Source organism: Malania oleifera, chromosome 9 (genome assembly GCF_029873635.1).
Source record: "Malania oleifera isolate guangnan ecotype guangnan chromosome 9, ASM2987363v1, whole genome shotgun sequence".
Lineage (NCBI taxonomy): Eukaryota > Viridiplantae > Streptophyta > Magnoliopsida > Santalales > Ximeniaceae > Malania > Malania oleifera.
In genome coordinates this window covers 32,527,530-32,549,353 of record NC_080425.1, presented here as the reverse complement: position 1 = coordinate 32,549,353, position 21,824 = coordinate 32,527,530, and the positions used below count along the sequence as shown (strand labels likewise).

At 35.5% G+C, this 21,824-nt stretch overlaps 1 protein-coding gene across 3 annotated transcripts in view; it reads right to left on the bottom strand.

Moving 5' to 3' along the window:
* Window positions 1-2,645: 2,645 nt before the first annotated feature.
* LOC131163918 (COP9 signalosome complex subunit 8) overlaps window positions 2,646-21,824 on the bottom strand; it is a 29,552-nt gene continuing 10,373 nt past the window's right edge. For 2 of the 3 annotated variants that reach the window (XM_058120743.1, XM_058120744.1), the window contains exons 4-5: window positions 3,061-3,168; window positions 2,646-2,984 (exon numbers count right to left, since the gene is read on the bottom strand). In XM_058120743.1, coding sequence (XP_057976726.1) covers window positions 2,845-2,984; window positions 3,061-3,168 — 248 coding nt within the window. In that variant the 3' untranslated portion in view covers window positions 2,646-2,844. Of the gene's footprint in view, window positions 3,169-21,824 lie in introns of all 3 variants that reach the window. The other variant, XM_058120742.1, reaches the window with a different exon arrangement.

Here is a 21,824-nt window from a genome sequence, read left to right as displayed (position 1 = left end):
TACTGCAATTTTCCCTTCGTTGTTGATTTGTTTTTTTCCTTCTTTTGTTTGCAAAAGAACTTCTAACCCTTTAATCCTTTTTGAAAATGCTTTCATAGAGTTTATATAGAGGATAGGCCCCATAGGAACTCTACTACATTTATGCCCTTTCAAAAACTTCAAATATTTACGCAAAAAAAGAAAACTAAGAAGAGAAAAGAAGAAAGAAGTTAAGTTTTTTAAAGTTATGGCTGAGTATACATATGTAGATTACCTACATATCTTCTATGAAAGAATTAAAACCATTTGCGGTTCATCAAAACATTTTCAAAAAGCGGTTATCGAAAACATTTTGATGAAATTTTGAAAAAATCACTTGAAGTCACTCAAATTACTTTTCATAAATTCAGCTTGATCTTTTCAATTTATTGGGTAAAAAAAGACTATTGACAATGATCAAATAATTGTATATATATGTAATTTTAAATTACTTGTATTTGACAGATAACATTTTAGCAATAAAGTAGACTTTCATGTTATCATCACCATGGGGTGTTAAAAGGTCGAATTTTGAAAATAGCGTCCGTAGTAGTTTGATGGTTTTGAAAATTATATTTATAATTTCAATATCAATAAGTTATGTTATAATTTAGCTATTTTTAAATTGACTAAGATTTCAATATATATATATATATATATATTGTTAATGTATATTATTATTTCAATATCAATACCAATCTCCAATTAATTTTATTGTAAATACCATTGAAATCTTAGTCAATTTAAAACTAACACTCACTCAATGTGCACTTTTCTCCTATGACTACAATTGATGTTTTAGGTTCAGCAAATAAATATGTCATATTCCAACAACATCTGATAAGAATTCTTTGGCAGGTTAACCGTGAAGATGATTGATAATTTCAATTTAAGCCTATTTAAGTTTAGCGTATGATGCGAATTTTGAAAGTGGAAATTAGGTGTCTATGTTAAGTTCATTAGTATCTACCAAAAATTTTGAAATTCAAAATTATTGAGAAAAGGAACAAAGGACACTTAACTATGTTTGCACTTTGACAAAATGATGCAAATTTTCTTTCAAATTTAAAGAATTATACTAACTTTTAACTTGTGATTTAACAAAAAAATATGTACCTCCCTTTAGCTTTCAAAAATATCATATACTTCCATTGAGATAGGCTTGATAAAAAAGATGCAAACTTTTCTCGATAGTTGATAAAAATAGAAGACAGAAAGAAATATAATCATCCAAAAAATAATTATAGAAGGAATTCCAAAGTATTTCTAAAATTTTAGGCAAGGTCCACACGTATTTTTGCAAAACCTTGAAGGAGGTATACAAGATTTTTAAAACCTTAAGACCCCATTTGAAACTTGGAAAACATCTAACAAAGTAAAATATAAAAGAATTAACTTTTTCCTATATGGTAAGAAAGAAAATAAAAATATATGTCAAATCAATGAGAGAAAAAATTTGAGTTGTCTTACTCTTTAATCATATTAGAATAAAGTTTTATTTTTGATAGTGATTGCTATAGAGAACAATACAATAAAAAGTGAATTTCCCTTCTTCTTTTTTTCTCAAACAAAATCTCTGATTTGAATAGAAAAAGAAAAATAAGATCGCAATTCACTTTTTATTGTATTCGCTCTCAATATTAAATATTATTTTTAAAAATTATCTAATATGATTAAAAAATAAAAAATAAAATGTTTTTAATGTGTATAATTATTCATTTATTTGATATAATTTTTTTTATTTTCTTGTCACTTTCTTTGATAACGAAACATCAAAAAGTGAATTCTTTCTTATTTTTTCTTCCTTTTCTTAATATTGTTCAAGTTCCAAACACGCCATAAAAGAAGTGCATCGTCAAACTTTCATGAGAAAAATTTTCTTTGCCATTGTACTATAAGATAATTCTCACATTTATTGTCATTAAATTATGTAATGTGTTTGTGTGTATATATATATTCTAAATTTCATGTTAATGCATTGCGCAACACATGGGGTTAAATAGTTTTGCAATTAGGAAGAAATTTATTAAAATTGAATAGCTTAAATATATTATATTTCATCTTTAACTAATTTTGATCTGCACTCCCTTTTGCATCAGCATATATATTATTAGGAAGAGAACAGTCAGAATAAAAATTTCATACTGTACAAAATAAAATGTGCTGCCAATGTCATCGTAAAAAATTATTAATTCTTAAACATAAAATGACAAAAAGGGGGTGGGGACTTCAAATTTCATTTTACAATGTATCTTATCCTTACAAAGCATGAAATGACGCAAACTTTTATGGATAATTTTTAACAATTATTAAACTATCATGTGCCTTTTTATTACATTCTCATTTTATTTCATTTCGACTTGATCTAACAATCATAATTCAATCGATTTATAATGATTTGGCAAAAAAATGCGAACATGTACCTTCAAGATGGTTCAAGAACCACCATAAAAGATGGACCAAACCTTGACCCTCATTGATTCGTAAAAGGAGCATGTCCCTCGGCGAGCATCGCACAGAGGCTCGCTAGGCATGAAAATTGCAAGATTACCCAATAATGTATACCAAGCTTTAACAAAAATACAAAATAAAACAAAAGCAAAATCCACCATAAAACAATTTGGATGTGGATGCACCAAAATCAGCTTTATGTACTTTATTAATTTTGCAAGGAATTCAGTACAAGTTCCAACACATTTTCCAACAATCCAACGCAAACGAAAAATGAAATGACAATAGTAATATAAATAGAATATATTTTCAATGCATTTACCTTTTTCATCTAATGATCTAAATTCTAATTCTTGGGAAAATCTTCTGACATCTTTAATGCTCCAAGTGGAAGACGCACTCTGTTAGGCGCTGCAATTTGCTGGGATCCAATTTCTGCTCCGTCACAATAGGCTGCTTCTTTATGGTCAGCATTCTGGAAGATGGCTCCACAATCCATCCTTGCTGCACCGCATCTGCATGCGCCAAAAGATGAGAAAGAAGCTGCATTATGAGCGACTACAGGTGTATGAGCGAAAGCAGAATTCTTACAGTTTGTGGCATCATCCTCCTCCATTCCTAGAAAGAGAGCTGCGTCTTGGACGCTTATTGTAGAATACGCAGACATGAGCAGCTGAAACATCCTCTCAGTGTAGAGTTCTGCAACATGCTCCAAACACAAAACACCCTGTGAGTGTAAAGTTCTGCAAATGCTCCAAACACAACTAATGTTATAAAGTTCTTCAAAGTGTTTAACACGTGACACAACATCAAGTAACATGGAACCAAACATCTTTTGCAGGGTGTAGATTAGCGTTCAACCAAATCTCTCCCTCTCTCCCTCTCCCTCTCCCTCTCCCTCTCTCCTTCTCTATCACACACCGAGAACAAGCGATTGGTTGGTACAATTAATTCATTTATATTTCTGAGTTCACTAAAATATTAGTTAAAACTTTGGATAATTCAGTTCACCAAATTAACATTTTTTATTAGGCCAACTACAATTACATTGAGTTCTAAAACAAAATATTTGATAATAAACCTAAAAATTGGGGTCCAACTTTCTTGAGAGGCTTTGTAAAGACATGGAATGGGACAAAATCCATGACGCACTGCACCCCAGGGAGGTCTGGTCCCCATCCCCTCACTCCATTCCAGTCTCACCCTTTCTTCAAAAATAAAGAACTAAATAACTTAATAATATTAAAAAAATAAAATAACTGCAGCTATAAAAAATAAATACAAGATGTTGTAGAATTCACAGAAACTAATAAAAGTTTGTGTATAAATTCAAACATTTTGGTTAACTGCTAAGAAGCACTGGTATCAACATGTGATATACAGACCCGACAATATTGGTGTGCCTAGAATTTTCCAAAAAAAAACCTGACAGGGATACATCAATTAATTATTTTTAAAATATATATATTTAAGTATATTTACTATTAGTTTATTTTGCCCCTTTTAGATGTGATCGCGGTACAATAAATTTATGATGAATTATGGGCATTATTAATGCACATTCTACAAATAACTTCATCAACATTCATTGCCTGCTTTTGATATTTCATAATTTGACACTACATCTATAAAAGTGCTAGAAGGTTTTTACAACATAATGATAGAAGCATCATCAATAATGGAAAATCACCCAATAACTCACAAGAAGCAACTAGCAATAAGAATAAGAAAATAGAGGACTCTAGATAAAACATATACAAGAAAAATATGAAAGGCCTATCAGGCCATCTCAAGAACTATAACGGACGTGCATGAAATTAAATTAACCAATTTAATTTCTGGTAAGTGTTAGAGAAGTGTTGGACCACGTCAAACAAGTGCTGGAGTCCAACAAATGTCAGACACCGACCTTTGGAGATTGTTGGATTAATGGATTGTTGATGCTTCCAAGGTTAATTGAGCAATCACTAAAAAATTTTCCCCCACACGAAACCAGAAACCAATAATTCAAATAATTTGCACTAAACTGAACCAAGTTAACCAATGGAATCAATCAAACTGACTTCTTAAAAGTTCAGTCCCTTAATTTGGTTTAAACTAAATAGGGCTGCATCCTACACACTAGTAAATTTGCTTGATTTAGTAAATGAATAATCTAACTTTATAAATAGGTATATTTTGTTACATCATAGGAACCAAGGGTCATATTAAAAGCATAATGTAGAAAAACAACATTAAATATTGAGCACAATATTAAAGGGTAATAATTTATTTTCATATTTGCTAAGTATTAACTGACAGCATGTTAAAATTAAGCCCTTGCTAGACAGAATTTTTTTATTGAATTGTTTGTTTTGTTTAACATTTAGAATTTTAATGTGTTTCTGCATAACTATATGAATTGTATATTACTATTTTACCTTTTATTAAAGCACAAAGGCAATACTGTTTTTGAGGTCTTATAAGATGGCCAGTAAAATAGCATCCACAATCTGCCTCCCCCCCCCCCCCCCCCAAAAAAATAGAAAACCACAAAAGCATTTTCTGAGCTAGAAAAACAGTCTCACTAAGGATGGAACCCAACCTGTTAACAGGTACCCTATCTATCATCTTATTGACATTCGACACCAAACTAATAGGGAAAAAAATCAGACACCTTAGTCGACCTACTTTTCTTAGGCCCAAGTTTATGTTTGCTTCGTGGAATCTCTATTCCTTGGAATTGAGTGGTTATAATAGAAGAGTTCGACAGTCTACAAAAAAAAAAGTGTTATTACAATAAAACTACAACAGAACTTTTAATGAATCTGTAAAAGGAATAGACAGGGAATAACTATTCCCAAATTTCACCATCGAAATTTCTATTCATTTCCCATTCCATGTCAGATGGAATAACATACACTTTCAAATGAGTGACTTCTTTCTAAATTATTCCATCCTAGGGGTAGGTATTTTGTGAACCAAATATAACTGAAGGTGATAAATTGAGATTCCATTACCATGAAACTCATAAAAACACCCTCAGGCTTTGTTTAGAACTTGGAAAATATTACATAAAAGAAAGGAAAATATCAAGGAATCCACATTTTAATGTTTGGTTATCAAGGAAATTGAGAAAGAAAATAAAAAATATACCAAATCTACAAATAAAAATTTGATTTTACACAATACACATCATTAATATTTAGTTTTTCTTAATTTTTGGTTATATTAAAATAAATTTTTATTTTCAATAGTAATTAAAAGAGAAGGAAAATATAAGGGAAAATGAATTTCTTCCTTATTTTCCTTTCCTTTCATTTTTCCTAGCTTGATCCATACGGATCATCAGTAAATCCTACCTCGCACATTCCAACACTCCCAAGGAAAAAAAAATGCTAAAACCATCAGACCAGGAGCCTTATCCCTATGTAATCTAAAAATCACAACCCTGACTTCCACCTCAAGAGGCCTCTCCAACCAATACATTTGAGCCTTCAAATTAGGACATCATTCCTACCCTCAATCGTTGGCCTTCAGAAGTCCTCCTCAGTGTACAAAACTTTAAAAATAAATAAAAAATAAAAAAAGCCCCGTAGCTTCTTGTGCTATCAACCAAACATCACTCACTACCTCCTCACTTTTCAACTCCACTTCTTTTATAGAAGTAAGTCTCATTTTCCCATTAGTTATTGCTGTAAAAGCAGGGGAAAAGAATGAGGTGGCAATTTCTGGAGACTTGTGTACGACTCCATATCTGCCCTCTTGTATTTTAATGAAAATAAAATTCTTATGGACAAAAATACCCCCATTTGCACAACCTAACTGCTGAAATAACCTATTCTCTTCTAGCACCCCCTCTTTCACAAAACTCAGGCTGGAGGGGTATAAATATCGCCCAACTTTAGCTTGTTACAACCATTAGATAAGACGAGCTTAAATAAAGGCTTTGTGAAAACATCAACTAACTGAGCTGCAGATTTCACAAAGGATTTTTCATAACCTTCTTTAATACAACATCCCTCACAAAATGACAATCAACTTCAATGTGCTTTGTCCTCTCATGGAATATTGGATTGCTAGTGACATAAAAGGCAATTTGATTATCACAAACATATCCATTGACTTCGTTATCGAAAACCCCACCTCTAATATAAGAGATTTTAGCCAAATAAGCTCACCCACAGTATAAGCCATAGCTCAGCATTCTGCTTCAGCACTAGATCTTACTACAATAGTTTCTTGATATGCGAGGTAACAAGATTCCATCCCACGAAAGCATGGTATCCAGTAGTCGACCTTCAACCATCAACAGAGCCAGCCCAATCTGCATCGGAGTATCCCATGATCTCACTATTTTTATTACATTAAACCTTTTCCGGGGGAGCCTTTAAGATACCACAAAATCCAACAAACGACATCCCAATGTGGTTGTTTGGGATTTTCCATAAATTGACTCACCACCCCTATTGCAAAAGATATGTCAGGTTTAGTGATAGTTAAGTAGATCAGCTTGCCAACTAATTGCCTATATCGAATCTTTGTCTTCAAATTTTGGTCCAACCTCTCTAGACAACTTCAAGTTAGGTTCCATAGGAGTATTAGTTGGTTTAGCTCCTAACAAACCGGTCTCACTTAGCAAGTCCAAAGTATATTTTCACTAAAAATTCAACCATTTCCTACACAATACCATCCCAAATCCAAGAAAGTAACAGAGAGTACCAAAGTCCTTGATTTGAAATTTAGCTTGAAGCCACTGCTTAACATTTGCAATCTCACTCCGGTCACTGCTTGTGATGATGATATCATCAACATAAACTACTAGAGGTACCACATTTGCCTCTATTTTGTGGACAAAGACTGAATGATTAGAATAGCACTGGATGAAGCCAAATGTAGAGACCACCACACTAAATTTGTCAAACTAGGCTTGAGGAGACTGCTTAAGACCATAAATGGCCTTATGCAACCTACATACTTTACCATCCTCCCCTTGAGCAACATATCTAGGAGGTTGCTCCATGTATACCTCTTCCTGCAAATCTCCATATAAAAAGACATTCTTCACATCCAATTGGTATAAGGGTCAATCAAAATTAACTAGCAATGAGATCAACACGTGAACAGAATATAGTCAAACAATAGGAGAGAAGGTCTCAAAATAATCAATACCATACGTATGGGAGTACCCCTTGGCAACCAATCGAGCCTTTAGCCATTCAATAGAGCCGTCAAGAAGATATTTAATAGTGTAAACCTGATGACATCCTACCAATTCCCTACTGTGAGGAAGATCCACCAAGTTCCATGTCCCTCATGTGGTCAAAGCATTCATTTCCACATCCATTGCATGCTTCCACTCATGGTTGGCAAGCACTTCAACATGCGAGGAAGGAACAGAAACTGAAGAAATAGACAAGGCAAAAGAATACATAGGACTAAGAAGGAGAAGAATTGAAACATAATAAGCAATAGGATAAGTAACTAAGGACCACATAAATATCCAAGTACCTTTCGGATGAGCAATGGGCAAATCCAAGTCACATTACAATGGTTCTCCAAAACTAGAAGTCGAAGTAGTGATGGGCAAAAGAGGAAGCTACATGGTTGTAGTGATGTCTGTGCTTACTTTTTGTCATTTATAAACCCCTCAAATGTTTATCTTTGTCTATATCTCATGGATTTGGTAAAGGAGCAGAAGATTTTTGGACAGGGATAACAAAAGCAATCAGAAGATCAGCATGTGGAGGGGAATCAAAAAGCATTAAAGGACTCAAAATAAATTCATCCAAGGAGGACTCTGCACTAGAGAAATAAGGTGTGTCCCTTAAAAAAAGGTGACATCTGCACTCACATATTTCCTGTGTGGGGATCATAACATCTATAACCTTTCTAAGTTCTCAAATACTTGACAAACACACAAGGGCAACACTTGTCTTCTCCAGTATGAGGAACATAAACAAAACATGTGCAACCAAAGGCACGGGGCACAATAGAGAATATGGATATTTCTAGATACACGATGAAGAAGGGTATTTGTCCCCATAGAATGCTGGAGGGCATCCTATTGAGCAAAAAACAAGTTGTAAGAACAGCATCGGTCCAAAAAGTTTTAGGAACATGCATATGAAGGATGAGAGACTGATATGTCGAGTAAATGTCTATTTTTCTTTCATCTACTCCATTCTATTGAGGGGTATGTATACACGATGTTTGAAGAATAATCCCTTTGGCGAAGCAAAAGGATTGAAGCTCACTTTGAACAAATTCAAATGCATTATCAGATTTGAAAATTTGAATACCAATGCCAAATAGAACTTTTGTTTCTTGGTAGAATTTAGTAAAAACATTCAAAATTCAGACCATCTTTTAACAAAAAATTCATCCACAAACAAAATATTGATGACCAATCAATTCTTGACTCTACAGACACCCAAATAACTAAAAGAATAAAAGAAAATAATGATTTACTACGAGGCTCAATTGTAGGCGAAAAGATGTGCTAGCATGCTATCCCAACTTACAAAATGTAGTACACTCAAAATGAGAAACAAACTTGAACATGGGAAAAAATTGTAGTTTTTGAAGGGATGGATGACCCAAACGAGTGTGCCATTGATCAAGAGAAACACCAAGAGTAGAAATTGAGGAAGCGGGTAGGACACGAACTAGATCGACCACCACCACCATCAAAATAGTACAAGTTGCCCTTCTCAAGCCCCCCACCAATCGTCTTCATCTGGAGATCTTGAATAACACAATTAGTAGGGAAGAAGGTCACAGAACAATTACAAGATTTTGTTAGTTGACTAACTAATAATACGTTCAAGGGAAATTTAGGCATATATAAAATAGAGGAAAGAAACATAGAAGGAAATGAGAGAATATCGCCACAACCAGAAACCAATGTCACTAACCATCAACTAGAGTAGTAACCTTAAGAATGTAAAATAGTGGGTTTCAAGGACTTAAATAAATTAGTACTGCCTATCATATGGGAAAAGGCATAAGAATCAATAACCCAAGGTGAAGAGAATAAAGAGGGAAGAAGCCCCATTTTACCTGAATGCGCCACGATAGCATCAAATGTAGAAGAATAAGTTTGGAGTTGTTGAACCATGCAAACAAGATTGTTACTCTCTTCTTAAGACACGGTAGATGATGTACCCAACTCCCCAGTGGAGTGGTTAGGAGCAATTAAACTTTCAATAATGAAGTCACTTTAGCAACAGACTTGTTAGCCCAAGTTGGTTTCCTGTGGAGATCCTAGCAATTGATCAATAGTACAGCTTTGCTAGCCACAATGTGAGCAAATACAAGAATTACCACAATGAGACCTCTGCCTTCCAAACCCCATCCTCCTCCAACACTTCCTTTACTATGGTTGCAGGCGATGCTAAACATGACTGAACTATCAGGGGAAGAAGTTTGAGGAGAAGATTGAGAGCCATACTTGGTGATCCATTGGATTTTAACGTATGCTTCATTCATGGATGGCATGGATTCACTAGCAAGAATATGGTCGTAGATTGATTGAAGCTCAAAGCACGACCCAAAAAAGTTCTCAATGTCGGAACTAATTGGTCGATAGATTTTTAGTTCCTCCCACACACCCTTCAAAGTGCTATTATACTCACTAATGGACCTTCCTTCTCGGCCATATTTGAAAAACTTCTCACACAAGTCAAAAGTACGAGTTTGATTTCATCTTAAGAGAAGCTTTCACCAAGATCATCCCATACAGCCTTGGCTGTTCTATGAAACATCACTCGTGGCTACATGCTATTCCACAATCACAGCAGCAATACTTGGACTTCCCTTTCACATTAACATACATGCGCATCACCTAAGACCATAAGAAGTGGTTGGAGGATCCAACCAATTCAATGGGTGTGATCTGAATGTTAACAGTATAAGGCAAAGCTCTCTTTGCAGACGCAATCAAAACCACCCCCTACACACTACACACACTAGCGTTGGGAATGAATAATGCAGCAACTATGGAGAAGCAGGCAGCACACACAAGAACAACGGGCACTTAATAAACTACATGGTAGCACAGCAGCCGCATGAACTGTTGCTCGCAGCAACTAGAAGAAGGTGCAAAGTCATTGAACACCAATTGAAACCATCAGACACTGAAACAAGATTGCGAGCAAGCAAGCAATCACATATATGTGAAATTAAAACGGCTTTGTGATGCCAACACCAACCAGAACAGCAGAACAGCACAGGCAGCATACCCAAAACAGAGCATAACTGCTTCACATCAGCAAAACACCACACACAGACCGCAGCCTATCAAGGTGCAGCAAAGCCAAACCACGATTAAAAGGGGCCCCTAGGTGACTCTCAAAGCAATCAGATAATCAGGTTTGAGAATTAATTGGGGGAAGATAAGAGAAAAAAAATAAAAAACAGAGTATCTAAAGAAACAGCTGTGATAAATCAGATTTAGAGGTGATTAATTCTCTGATACCATGTTGTAAAGTTAGAGATGGATGAGAGAAGAATAGAAGAAAAAAGAAGAAGAAAGCAGGGTAAAAGAATGAGGCAGCAGTTTCAGGAGACTTACGTACAACTCCAGGTCTGCCCTCTTATATATTAATAATAATAAAAGTATTATGGACAAAAACACCCACGCACACACAAACCTAATTGCTGAAATAACCTATTCTCTCCTAACAGTTACCTTATGAAAAAATTTGGAATTACAAACCCCCCCCCCCCCCTTTCACTAACCCACTTAAAATTATTTTTCACTGGCAACTCCTAACCTCCTTCGCAATTACACTTTCTATCTCATTCTTCAAACTCATTCACTTAATACCCTCCTCTACTAAAAGTCCTTCCTCAAATATCTTTCATATCTCAAACATTCAAATCACTCCAAATACTAACTTTTTTTAACTCTAATGTCTCCAAACACCTCTAAATTCCAATTCTATAGCTCTTCTTTAATACTCTCAGCTTCTTCAAGAAGCCAAAACCCTCCCAACCTACACCATCAAACTGCTCTAATTCTCCCTAATTAAATGGCAAGAGGCCATGATGATCCATCCACACTTTCAAACTGAAGAGGAAGGTCCCCACTTCACCTTTCTAGACTCTGGCCAAACAGGATAAAGATCTGAGACAGGTCTAGCTTGTATATCTAGAGAGAGACCAGGAAACAAATCCTACTACATATCAATAAAAAGAAAGCGAGCTAGCGTCCTAGCCACCGCCCTTTAGCCCCCAACGGACCAACAGTCCAAGTGAACATCGCATTCCGTAGACAAATATCTCAGTCCACACTCACTAATGACCTATCGAAAAATTGCATGCTAGAAGAAAAATTCCCACTACCTTATTTTTTCTATCAGAAGTGTAACCAAAAAAAAAAAAAATACTAAGACCTAAAGGTAGGTCTAGTAGGACAATAGAAAGAGGAGAACCACCACTGTCTCTCCCCCCCCCCCCTTCCAAACTTCCAACAGTAGTGACAATGAACCCAAAGAAAAACAAAAAAACAAAAAAAAAAAAACAAATAAAAAATAAAAACAAAACTTATGTTTCCCACTTAAGTAGCCATCTTGAGTGCCCCACGCCAAAAAAATTCCCCTGGAAGCTCCTTGGGAAGAAAGAATGGCCCAATCTATCCTTCAAATTTCCCTAACAATTCCCCCATCTACACATTCTAGCTGAGTTTTTTGTATGAACAAAATATCAGTAGTAGTGAGAGAACCCAGGCCCCAATTCCTGAACCAAACCACTTCAGTTAAAGTCTCTTAACCCTAACATTCCAACTCTCAAAAGGCGTATGCTTTTTTGTTGAGGAGCACATTTTTTGCTCATTACAATTTACGAGGGACTTGGCTTTCAAGAATCATTTTTCTTAAAAATTAATGAAAAAAAAGTACGGCATAAAATGTAAAAGGATCAAAGAATCATCAAAAGATCTCTTAACCTCCCTCTCCTCCAACAACCTCGTCACTGACTCGCATCAGCAGTTGCCCTTTTCTTGCTGACCAATCCCCTCAAACAACCCTAGTGACCTCCGACAGCATCTACAAAGCCCTTCCATTATGCGACAGTTTGGAATTGCTTGGATCAAGAGCTGATTGTTCATGCAAAGAAATTGTCCAGATCCAGTAGAAGGCGAGGATCTTCAATATCTACTAGGAGCTTCCTGATTCTTTCAAGCAATCAACGCTCACCAGACTAGCAACTAGTGATTGATTCACTTTGATATGCCACTGATTCATATGCAAAGATTTAGGAGAGAATCAAGACTCAAGAGAGATGAGGCGTGAGGGAAAACATGTTTTGGTTCTTTTGCACTGGATTGGAAGGGACCAACCAAGCATTTTATATATCTTGGATTGGCATGTGACGTGGTTGCAAATACATATGGTAATGCGACTTAGAAACACCTCTGTTGCACTGCAAAATTTTCTCAAGATAAGCTCATGATAGATGGTTTTTTTTTCCTAAGAAAAAACAAAGTGGCTGGTTCGCGCACTATTGTGTTCGCTGTTTGGTGAATCTTCGGGAACTGATTCAGAGCTGAACAATTTTGAACCTACAAAAGATGGTTTGCGCACTATGGTGTATCCTCCTGCATATATTTTCAGATTATGTGAAGAGAAATGGGAAGATTCACTTGTTGGCCAATTCTATGGTCAACCTCCAGCCTATGCGCATTTGAAGAATGCTATAGAACATATTTGGAAAAAAGCTGATCAGGTGGACATTTTCTCTGCTGCAAATCGAGTTTTCTTATTCAAGTTTAAAAATCAAGAGGATAAAAAATTGATTCAAGAAAATGGACGTGGTTTATCGGTAATTCTCCAGTTTTTCTAACTGGGAATCCGGCATTGAGAGACAACCATTACAAATTGAAAAAGTCCCTATTTGGGTAAAATTCCTAAACATTCCTTTAGTTCTCTGGACTTCTTTGGGAGTCAATAATATTGCTAGTTCGGTTGGTAATCCACTTTATATGGTTTCATGCACTAAAATGATGAAAAATCTCACTAGTGCTAGAATTTATATTGAAGTCAATATTAATGAGGATCTGCCTGACTCTGTTGAAGTAATGACAGCTGAGGGAGATTTTGTTATTATTGATGTTGAATATGCTACCTCAGAACTGCTCTATTTGTCATAATACTAAACAATGCAGAGATTAACAGAGATGGGTAAAAAAGTCTGAAGTAAACAATGCCAATGATTCAATTCATCTTGAAAACTCTCTCTGTTCTGTTAGATAATAATGCTAATATTCAAGATTCAAAAACTGATGACATTATAAAGAAGAAAGAAGTTCCTGCAGCTCGTAATGAAATTCTGGCATTATTGGGAATTTTACTCTTTGCCATAAACATGAAGGTCAGAATGATAATTAGATCGGTGATGACAAGCTGACTTTAAATCAAGATCCAATTCTATCAGTATGACCTCTGGACACTCCTTCAGCTTCTACAATAAATGAAGTTGAATGAAAATCTGTTGTTTTCGGTGATAGTTCTGTTTCAACCTCAAACAAAGTCTGTTAGTTACAAAAAAGGACAAGATTGAAATTCAAAAAGATTGTTCTGGTGGGCAGAAAGGTAAAAGGAAGGGCAGACCACCAAAAAATAAGCTAAACTTGATCAACCAAGGCTTTGATTATTAAATGATAGCTCCAAAAATTGCTAGCTGGAAAGTTAGGGGATTAAATTGTCCTCTAAAGCAAAAAGAGGTTAGCAATTTCATCAGCTCAAATAACATCAAGATGATTCGCATTTTGGAAACTAAAGTGAAATCTGTTAATTTTAGTTCTATCTCTATCAGAATTCACAACAGATGGCCATTCCTTCCTAATTACAGTTCTGTCTGCTCCTCCGGGTAGAATCTGGATTTGTTATGATCCAGTTCTTTTTTATATCAAGGAGGTTATTCCTCATCCCCAAACTATTTCCTTAAAGGTATGCTGCTCAGACCTTCAAGGGTTCTGGATTATCTTTGTCTATGCTTCCAATTCTACCTCAGATGGAAGACAGCTTTGGAATTATCTTTTAAAGTTCTCCTCAAGTTTGGGTCATATTCCTTGGATTTTGATGGGTGATTTTAACTCAATTAAAGACATCTCAGAGAGTAATACTCCTGTTTCTCTTTCTTACTATGTTGGTTTGGAGGATTTTAGAAACTTTCTGTTTCAGGCTGCCCTTGATGATTATCCATTTGCTGGTCCTCTTTTCACTTAGAATAGTAAAAGAGAAGAAGATCTGATAGCTAGAAAGCTGGATCGAGTGCTTACTAATAAAGGCTGTTTGCTGAAACAACTAATATTGGAGTGGAATTTCTTCCTCTTATTTCTGATCACTTTCCTGCAGTGTTGAGTTTTCCATCTTCATCCAATATGAGAAATAAATACTCTTTTAAATTGTTGAACTGCTGGACTTCTCATCCCAGGTTTCTTTAATGTGGTTAGTTCCTATTGGCCTTCTACAACTGTTATTGGATCTCCAATGTATGTCTCCTGCATGAAATTGAAAGTTCTTAAGAAGGTTTAGAGAGAGTTTCACAAAGATTTTTCCTCAAATATGGGGAACAGAATTTATCAAGCTAAAGGGGGATCTTATTAAAGCTCAAACTGCTCTCGCTTGTTGTCCTTGTCCTGCAAATGTGAAGTTGGCTGCTACAAAGGAAGAGACTTAACTGAATTTACTGAAAGCTGAGGAGGATTTTCTTAAGCAAAAATCAAAAATTGATTGGCTCAAGCTTGGGGACATAAATAATAGATTTTTCTCTCTATCTGTTAATGCAAAGAAAGTAAAAAACCAAATAATATTTCTTCCATATCGAATATGAGACTTTGGTTCTTCCCAGAATTTGGGCTACTTTATAATGGATATAAGATTAAACCATGGGTTATACCAATCAAAGTACTTCTTTTAAATTTTAATGAAAATGTTAGGGAAAATAAAAACATCAATGGAAAACAAAAGAAAAAGATCTTTTCATATCATCGAATGAAAAGAAATCTTTTATATTAAAGAATCGAAATCAAGACAAAAAAAATGAATTCAAAAGGTAAAAAAGTTGAACAGTTTGAAGGTGTCAAAAAGCTACTTATTGACTTCTACCAAAAATTTTTGGGTAAAAGTAGCAGCAATATCACTTCTTGCAAACAATTCTTAAGGGATCTAATTAATCTCAGTTGGGATTAGGAGAAAAAGACACTTATTCAGGTTCTGTAAGTAAGTAAAGCAGAAATTAAGAAAGTTTTCTTCTCCTTGCCAAGTGATAAAAGTCCTGGGCCTGATGGTTATAATGCAAAGTTTTACAAGACTTGTTGGCCTATTATTGAAGATGATCTGCACAAAGCTATTCTGTTTTTTTTTCTCTGATTCTATAAGGCAGATCAATGCTACAAACCTGGTCCTTGTTCCTGAAGTTAAAAATCCTTCAAACCCAGCTGATTTCAGACCTATAACTTGCTGTAAAGATCTGTAAAAATGTGTTACAAAGCTTTTAGCGAACAAACTTCAGTCTTGCTTGAGCTATTTTATTTCTCCTAATTAAACACCTTTCATTAAAGGAAGAGTTATTCAAGATATCATTCTTCTAGCTCAAGATCTGCTTCTTAATTATCTTAACAAAAATCCTCCAAGGATGACTCTGAAGGTGGACTTAAGGAAAGCTTTTGATTATGTGGACTGGAACTTCATTCTGGAGATTCTTAAAGGAATCGCTACTCCTGATATTTTCATTGGCTGGATAAAAGAATGCATTACCTCTCCTCATGATTCTATATGCATAAATGGGTCTCCTCAAAGGTATTTGCAAGGAAAGAAAGGGATTAGGCAACAAGATTCCTTATCTCCTTACATTCTTGTTATGGTCATGGAGGTCCTTACTAAAACCCTTGCTAAAACAACTACTCATGGTGAATTTAATTATCACAAGGATTGTAGCAAGATAGGAATCACAGGCCTTAGCTTTGCAGATGATCTATTGATTTTTGCCCAAGGAGATTACAGCTCTGCTAGAAGTATAAAGAATGCTTTGATTCTTTTCTCTTCTCTTTCTGGGCTCCATTGTAATCCTGAAAAATCTAGTATTTTCTTCTCTGGTGTTCCAAATACAGAGAAGAAGAAAGCTCTCTTCCTGTGAAGTACTTCGGTCTTCTCCTGGTTACTAAAAAGCTTAGCAAGCTGGATTGTCTCCTGCTCACTGAAAAAATTGCTTCAAGAATTTTCAGCTGGACTCATAAGCATCTGTGTTTTTTCTGAAAGACTCCAGCTTATAAAATATGTTCTTTCAAACACTGAGAATCACTGGGGCTCAGCTCTGTTTATCCCAGCTTCAGTTATAAAGGACACTGAAAGTTTGTTCAAAGTTTTTCTTTGGAAGGGGAATGACTGGAACTCGAAAGGTTGTAAGTTAAAGCCGTCTCAAGTTTGTAAACCTATTTAGGAAGGAGGTCTGGGTCTAAGAATTTTTTCAGAATGGAATGAAACCACAGCTCGTAAGCTTTTATGTTATATTTGCTCTTCTGCTTCTCTTCTTTGGCTTAAATGGATCACATTTTGCAAGCTCAAAGATAAGTCTATCTGGGCTATAAAGCCTCCACCAACCTGCTCTTGGACTTGGAAGAAAATTCTGAAGTGTAGAGATAAAGTTTATTGTTCCTTCAAGCATATTATTGGTGATGGTAAGAATATTTTCTTCAGTATGATAATTGATCTCCTCCAAGCACTTTGGCTAATACATTTAGGAATAGTCTAGCTATGGATTATAGAAGAAGGTAATTGGAGATGGCCTCCCACTCTCCCAGACATTCTGCTAGGGTGACTGACCTCATCAGAAAACATAGTTTGATCCAATTCCTGGGACTGAAGATCAGATTATAAGGATATCAAACAAATCTGGCAAATTTGCATCTAACATTGCTTGGTATCATATCAGGGGAAAAGATGATCCTGTAAGTTGGTATTAGGCTACCTGGTTTAACCAGAATATGCCCCAGGCATGCCTTCATCTGTTGGTCGTGCATTCCTAACAGATTGGGCACACTTGACAGAATATCAAAATGGAATCAAACTATCAGCCCTAGCTGTGTTCTTTGTAATGATTCAGAGGAGAGTAGAAATCACTTATGTTTTCAATGTTAGTTTTCAGAAGACACTCTTCACGAGGTTCTGGCTTCTCTCAGTATTCAGAGAACCTTTCATGGTTGGGAAGCTGATCTATGGATTTCATCTCTTCACAAATCACATCTCTTGAATAAAATAAAGACTGCCTGGGCTGCGACAATTTATCAGCCTTGGAGAGCAAGAAATTTGGAAATTTTTTAACATAATGTCATAAATCAGCATTTGGTTGTTAGCTGCATTCTGCAAGCTGCGAAAGACAGGATTTCTTAAAGCTGCCTTCTGGTTTTGATTTTTTCTTTGCAATTGTTCTTCTGTTTCTTGTACTCAGTTCTTTTCCCCTTGAGCTAATATATTCGCTTGCCTTTTTCTAAAAATAAAAGCAATAATATTAACACAAATAAATTAGTACACTTTTAAAAATGTAAAGAAATATTAATAAATATCTTTATACATTACAAAAAATATGATTGTTATTCATACTGTTACATAAACAGGTCCACGGGTATTCTGGTAAATCTTACTCAATTGTAGAGCAAGACTCCTATGTTGAATCAAACACATGCATAGGCATCATCTCTAGATTCTCAGGAATCAAAATGCGAACAAATAAAAATAGTACAATAAAACAGGTATTCCACCTTTTTCGAAGGGGCACATGAGATTCTGTGAACCCAAGTATCAAACACCTACTTACTAACGACCTCTTCCAGTTTAATGTCTTAATATGTAAGATGTTCTTAATTTGGTTGAACCAATCAAACAACACTTTTGGATTCCCTTCACAAATAAATTCAAGCAAAGAAATTTTGGTTCCATAATCCGACTCGCTAGAAGAGTTCATGGTGGGGCAATGGGAATTGCAATTGGCTGTACTAGCAGAGGGAGCAGCTTCAATATCCACATTTTCCTTTCAGATTTCTATCTGGACCAAGCACAGATTCAATGACATTAATCTTTAAACTGAATTGATCTTGCAAAGATTTTGAGAAGAGCAACTACCAAGTTTAACTCATTCACTCTTCTTTTCAGTTCTTCCTTCACTCTTGTTTATCTACACTCTCTAAGCAACAAAGTCACTGGTTTTCCATCACTTTTACTTCAAGGGTAGTTGGACAGCCTATAGAAAGAGTAGGTCTCCTTTTGTATTTATATTGAACTCTATGTACAATAAATAATGTTTATACATTAGGTGCTTTTAAAGGCATTTCTGAGGTGCACCTGTTTTGGGGCTAAAACACACTGAGGCATAGTTCAAAAGGCAAAAGCCCTCAAATGCATATGCTTCCTGGGCAGGGAAGTACGCCTCAACTGAAAAACAAAATGCGCTTTTTACGCCTCGAAAAGGAAGGCGCACACATTTTGGAATCGACCATTAACTTGTTTTAATAATATAAAAAACAAAACTGCAAAATACGGCAGAATGCCCTTTCATTCGTCCTTTTGTCAATGAAGAAACAAACGATTGAAGACTCCTCTCTTCAACCAGTACTCCACCACTTCGACAATATCAATCTTCTTCAATGAGCTCCTCTGGCGAGACAACTGCACTGCCATCTCTCCAACTGTTCGTCTCTATCCGCCTCTTCGTCCTTCTCTCAATGGGACAATTGGGTTGCCTTTGATTTTACTCGCTCTCATCTCAAGTTTCTCTCTTTCTTGGCTGGTTTTTTATGGAAGTAATCGACTGGAGAGAAAATTACGAGAGAGAGGCAAGACTTTCATTCTTACTGGGTGGGAAAGCAACCTGAGGACAGGCATGTGGCTGTAGAAAACCATTTGGCAATGAAGACAAGCTTGGTAAATGAAAGCAACCTGTAGAAGACCACGTGGCAAAACAAGATAGCTTGTTTTAATTTTTTTTTTCTAAACCATTTTTATAAATTTAAATTCAGACAACCAAATTCATAAGTTACTTTAATTAATTTCATATTATTTTTTGTATATATAATTTATTTTATATTTTTAAATAAAAAAATTAAAGACTCGAAAGGCTTATGCCTCAACGCCTCGGGGATTATTTCTCGCTTCCTCAGGGGTAAAACAACTTGTCTTACACTTTCACCTTTTAAAACACTGAATTAAATTATACCCTAACAAATATGTGGACTTAAAATATTCTCCCTTCATATGCTTCTAGCTTGTTACAACTGAACTGAACCCGAGAATCCCCAAATACTTAGCAAACAAAACAGCTAATTAATAAAACTTCACGAGTGGTTGTAGTGAGCATGATCACCAGCTAGTCTCTCTTAGAAATCATTTACATGACAAAAATCAACAATCAAAAGCACTTTGCCCATCCATCCGTCCTTGTCCACTTTAAAAGATGTAAGCAACTAAGCACATAGAATTACTTTGAGTGAAGATACATCAACTAGACAAAAAATATGGAGAAGGATAAAAGAAACGACTTTCTTCCTTTCTGTATCGCATGAACATCCTTCCAAGCCTGAAGCTCACCTATGGCAGATCCTGCAGCAGCCTAACAATTTCTGTGGCTAAACAAGCCATATCCCCAAAAATGTTTAGTACAAAACACCACAGCAAAAAGTGTAGCACTGTTTCAGCTAAAGTTCAACACCACCAAATCAATTAACCATATCCACACCCTCTTTCAAAGATTGTCCATCATCAAAACTTTCCCAGCAGTGTCCCAAACTTAAAAATAAAATAAAAAAATAAAGCCACGTTGATCTAAAGTTCTACACCACCATCAATTAACCATATCCACACCCTCCTTCAAAGATTGTCTATCATCAAAATCTTTCCCAGCAGTCTCCCAGACTTAAAAATAAAATAAAAAAAATAAAGACACTTTGATGGGAGCACAAATGTTAGCATGCCCATCAAAAGTTCATCACATCTTTTCTAGCGACCGTATAATTTTTGTTTAGATATTAAAATATCATTCATTATAAAAGAAACTAAACAACACAAACTATGAAGGAAAAGGCATCCTCCAGTAAACAGCCAAAAAACAACTACAAAAATGCTGCTCTCCAGTCCCTTTGGAGGTCAGACAACAAAATTCCCCCAAATATTCCCAGTGTGAACCCAAAAATAAGTTTAAAAAACTACTCTATCCCAGAACAGGAGCAAAGATTTAGCTTTAATAGCCCTGTAATTAGACTACATATCAAAACTGCAATTATTTCTTCCAAAAAAAAAAATCTACCATTGTATTGCAACATTATAAAAAGCAAAATGCAGCAAGCAAAAAAGCATCATCTTATCCTCCTCCATAAATGAGTACATGGACCATCATCTACTTTGAATTTGACCATATAAAAGGAAAACCACATGAACAACCTGCGAAATGAGCTTTCAGGGACTTGCATGGTTCACATAAATGTTCAAACATCCATCCCTTCTGCTGAAGACAATTATACTTGCTCAATATATGCCAAAGGGGGACTGGTTCTGAAGAAAAACAGCACACCATCGCGACCATTTTTCGCCAGAAGAACAACACTTTAGATAATTACGTTACTAAGACCTGAGGCCCTTCAGGTTTAGTCCCACAAAGCACCTCTCACCTGAACAAGTGATATCTCTTATCCCACACCCCACCAGATGAAGGAAAATCCCTCATTCTCTCCAACCTATAAGTCCCTGCCCCAACAGGAAAAAAGGAATCTTAACCAAAGACAGGAAATAAGGAACAGATGATGAAGAAATTGAGAAAAGAAAGTCCCTTCCAAGTTTCAACCATCAGGATGCTTAGCAATCTCAGTAACAAAAAAAGGCACTAACCAAGGATTGCCACCAAAGGCCAACTAAGAAATGCGCAACTTGAGAAAGAAAGGAAGTCAGACACCACTCAAGGGATTAAATTAGCTGGAGCTAATACACTCTCTCACATAGAAACGCTAATTCTTAGACCAGAGACTCCCATGACTTGCAACAAGGTAATTACATTTAAAAAGGAATCTAAGATGAAAAAAAAAAAAAAGTAGAAATCTAGCTTCTCTTACAATATTTTCCGAATCTTGACACACTGCCATCTACAACACCAATCCATGCCACCAGCCCATTGTAAGATAATACGGCTATAAGGTCAGCTATGCTTTATGGTTTAAAATGTTGGGCAACTAAGAAACAATATGTACAAAAAGTATAAATTGTCGAAATGCAAATGCTAAGGTGGATGAGTGGTATAACATTAAAAGTTAAACTAAGGAACGAGCATATAACATAGTTTTAAATAACAGCCGCAACCATTACATAACAGCATTGCAATATGGTTTTTTG